Source organism: Zingiber officinale, chromosome 11A (genome assembly GCF_018446385.1).
Source record: "Zingiber officinale cultivar Zhangliang chromosome 11A, Zo_v1.1, whole genome shotgun sequence".
NCBI classification, from domain to species: Eukaryota; Viridiplantae; Streptophyta; class Magnoliopsida; order Zingiberales; family Zingiberaceae; genus Zingiber; species Zingiber officinale.
The window spans coordinates 90,255,218-90,258,262 of record NC_056006.1 but is presented as its reverse complement, the minus strand read 5'-3'; the positions used below and the strand labels follow the sequence as shown (position 1 = coordinate 90,258,262).

The window sequence follows — 3,045 nt, the reverse complement described above, 5'->3', positions numbered from 1 at the left end:
TCTCCACCGGACCGGTGAAGCCGTAGTGAAGAAAGAAACAAACCATGCAGTGGCGAAGAAGACACGTGGCGAAATATCGCCTTCTACGAGCGACACGAGTCAGCAACAAGAGCGGCGACATTATTAAACAATTCAAGTCTGAAGAACTAAGAATATCAGCGATGCAATACTTTCTACTAATTCCAATAAAAGAATTTTAAATCTGAGACAGTAAAGAACGTAGAACAATTTTCATTTCACGTATTATACGGACAAAACAATACAGGTAGGGTGATTTGTGTATACGTCTACAATTTTATTGATTACTTGCTCAACAAAAATCCCTGATCCATGAAAAAGGAAGTATGTGTTTCTCTCTTTTAAATTTACCCGAGTCCAATGCTCCCCCTCCTATTACACATCGAATTCCCAATCGAAAGTTGGCAACAGAAACGAGTTCAAATAATCAGCACAGAAAATGGAATCATCCCCATCGGCGCCGCATCCTAACAAGGTTTGGTAATCAAAGTATGCTTGTACGTCTTCTACGAAACTACACTGGGAGAATGGCGCGTCGTTGTAGTCGCTCACAAGGGTCGGCAGCGACAAGCTCTGATTCTCTGACGACGAAGTGCTCTCGAAAATCTGCTGCAACTCCGACGGTTGCAACAGCAGATCGAGGTCCGAAGGCAACGGTGCTAACTCAGGGCTTAAAGAAGGAAACTGGGACTTGTTCTCCGAGCTACTGCTACTTTGTTCTTGTGCAGGGCTCGAGTTCTGGATGAAACTCTCATGGATGTCGCCTGTAATTGCCACTGGCACTGTACCAAGATGGTCGGCATTGTTGGTGCCGACGCTGCAGCCACCAATTTTGGGGCGATGCGCTCCGAGATATCGACTGCCGTCGAAGTTGGTGACCGCGTTCGTGCCGCGGTATTTGATGGCAGCAATGTCGTAAGCAACCGCAGCCTCTTCTTCAGTAGCTGCGATCCAACAGAAGAAGTTAAAAGAACACTACGCTGAGCACAGCAAGATCTCAAACTTTTTAGTCCAAGATGAAAGAATAAAACAGGCACGATTGTCAATTGATTGATTTGACAGAATCCTTCGTGATTTCGATTTTGGCTGAACTTTGGAGACCGATGCACCTACTTCACCAATTCTAATTGTTTGATAATTACTGGATTTACTATACTTGGAAGCATGCATCAAATTAAACAGAGATTAGGGACTTAGTTGTTGCCTACCGTTACTGGAAGATGATGGGTGTTGGTGATCAATTTTGCCTACCTTTAACCTACTGAATGCCAGGGATAAAACTTGTATGAAGGTCCCTTCACATGAAACTAGATCGGCCGGTGGAACCAGTTTAGTGAAACCCTTGACCCAACACTGTGACTGGTGACCAATATTGACCTACTTTAATTAAAGGTGCTTTTAACTAAGAACTAATAGTCAAAGCACTTGTCGACAACAATAAATGCATCATGTGAGTTTTCATTAAAAGATATTTACTACACAAGTACAACAAGTTATGGAAAAGTAAAACATTGACACTACTACATGTCAAAAAGTTGCATGCTCGGCCACTTTTTTAGAGAAAGGAGTGAAAGATTACAAACCATATGTTCCAAGGTAGAGATACTTGTTGCCAAACACACGACCTATCCGAGCTTCCCATCTTCCATTGTGATGATGTCTGTAATGATTCAAAAATTAGATGGTGAAACAATGCCTTGTACTTGTTAGACTTTTGTTACCTTGCCACGCCTCTGTATTTTGAAACCCCTCTTGAGAAGCCATTGCTTTTCCTGTTCATGTCATAGAACTTGAGATTTTAACAGGATTAGTTGAGTCAAGGAGATGGGCATGTCATTTTACTAACCTCCTCAATGAGCCAATGTACTCAACCTGGGACAGACCTTCCATCTTCTGCAACTCTTCTCTGTACAATGATATCTGCAATTCCGGCTCTTGATTTTTTTTTTTTTCTTTCAACTTTTTTATTGAAAAAGGAGTACAACAAAAAAGAGAGGAAACAAGAGACTTGTATCTGAAAAAGAAAGGAGAACTTTACATCGAAGTTGAGAATGGTATCATGTCCCCAGTACTTTAAGGCAGCCAAGTCATAGGCACGAGCTGCTGCTTCCTCGTTATCATAAGCTCCTAATAATCCAAAATCAGCATTCAATTGCTTGCTTTTCTGGAATGATTTTCAAATAACTAACAAGAATTATCGAGTCGGACTCACCGAGATAAACTGCAGCACCCGTCGATCCATCAAAAAAGAAAACAGTGTTAGAGAATAAAACATCGCATTTTAAAAAACCAAGAAACAAAACAAGCAAAACAGAACATGCCCTGTTTCCCTTTCTTGTTCTGGGCCTCGTTCCAGATGTTCTTGTCCCACAAATGAGCCTCATATCTCCCCGTCCATCGATGCCTGTGAACAATTTTGTTTTGCATTTATCAGTTAAAATTCTTCTGAGAGAGTTTTTTTGAAAAAAAAAAAAAAAGCAGAAACAACTTTTAGTTTGACCTGGTGACTCCACGGTAAACAGAGCTTCGGCGAGACGAGGAATCACGTGGCGCGACACTTTTCCTCGTTCTCTTCATCTTGACGGGCGTAACAGCGTTGCCGCTGCTGCTGCTCTCTGGTTCCTTCTTCTGGCTCTTCCCCATCGCAACAATCAATAGATGGCTGAGGAGATTGGAGGTTATAAATGGAGGAGGAAAAGCAGAGCAGGAATGGAGCAGCAAGTGAGTGTTAAACACTTAGCAGAGGAAGGAAACGGAGAGGTGAATCGAATGGTTTTGGAAGTGAGAGTTAAATAGAGAGGAGATGACCCGGCCATTAATGATAAAGCTGTAGTTGCTTTGTAACGTCAGGATTCGTATCGTAAGTACAATTTTTAGAAAGGTCAGGGCTTCATTTTGTTTTTTCCCAAAGAAAAATCCAAGAAGCGCTTTCTTTTTTCAATCATAGTTTTTTTTTTATTTACCTTAAGAAAAAAAGCTCCATTCTATTTCTACTCATTGAACGATTGATTATAAGTCTATAATTAA

At 41.2% G+C, this 3,045-nt stretch overlaps 1 protein-coding gene across 1 annotated transcript; it reads right to left on the bottom strand.

Moving 5' to 3' along the window:
* Nucleotides 1–259: 259 nt before the first annotated feature.
* Nucleotides 260–2,760, bottom strand: LOC122032333 (AP2-like ethylene-responsive transcription factor At1g16060). Its single transcript, XM_042591612.1, has 7 exons — nt 2,519–2,760; nt 2,231–2,422; nt 2,057–2,145; nt 1,865–1,938; nt 1,740–1,790; nt 1,602–1,678; nt 260–962 (listed from the first exon to the last, which is right to left on the bottom strand). Exons 2-7 carry the CDS (start codon nt 2,400–2,402, stop codon nt 394–396), a joined length of 1,032 nt encoding a protein of 343 aa, XP_042447546.1. The 5' UTR covers nt 2,403–2,422; nt 2,519–2,760; the 3' UTR covers nt 260–393.
* Between the last annotated feature and the right edge of the window lie 285 nt (nt 2,761–3,045).

Excerpts from the sequence above, each read along its gene's own strand:
- LOC122032333 (XM_042591612.1), bottom strand. The coding sequence starts at position 2,402 with ATGAGGCTCATTTGTGGGACAAGAACATCTGGAACGAGGCCCAGAACA. Across the intron at positions 1,679-1,739 it reads AAATACAGAGGCGTGGCAAG|ACATCATCACAATGGAAGAT; the intron begins GTAACAAAAGTC and ends GAATCATTACAG. Across the intron at positions 963-1,601 it reads TCTCTACCTTGGAACATATG|CTACTGAAGAAGAGGCTGCG; the intron begins GTTTGTAATCTT and ends GTTGGATCGCAG.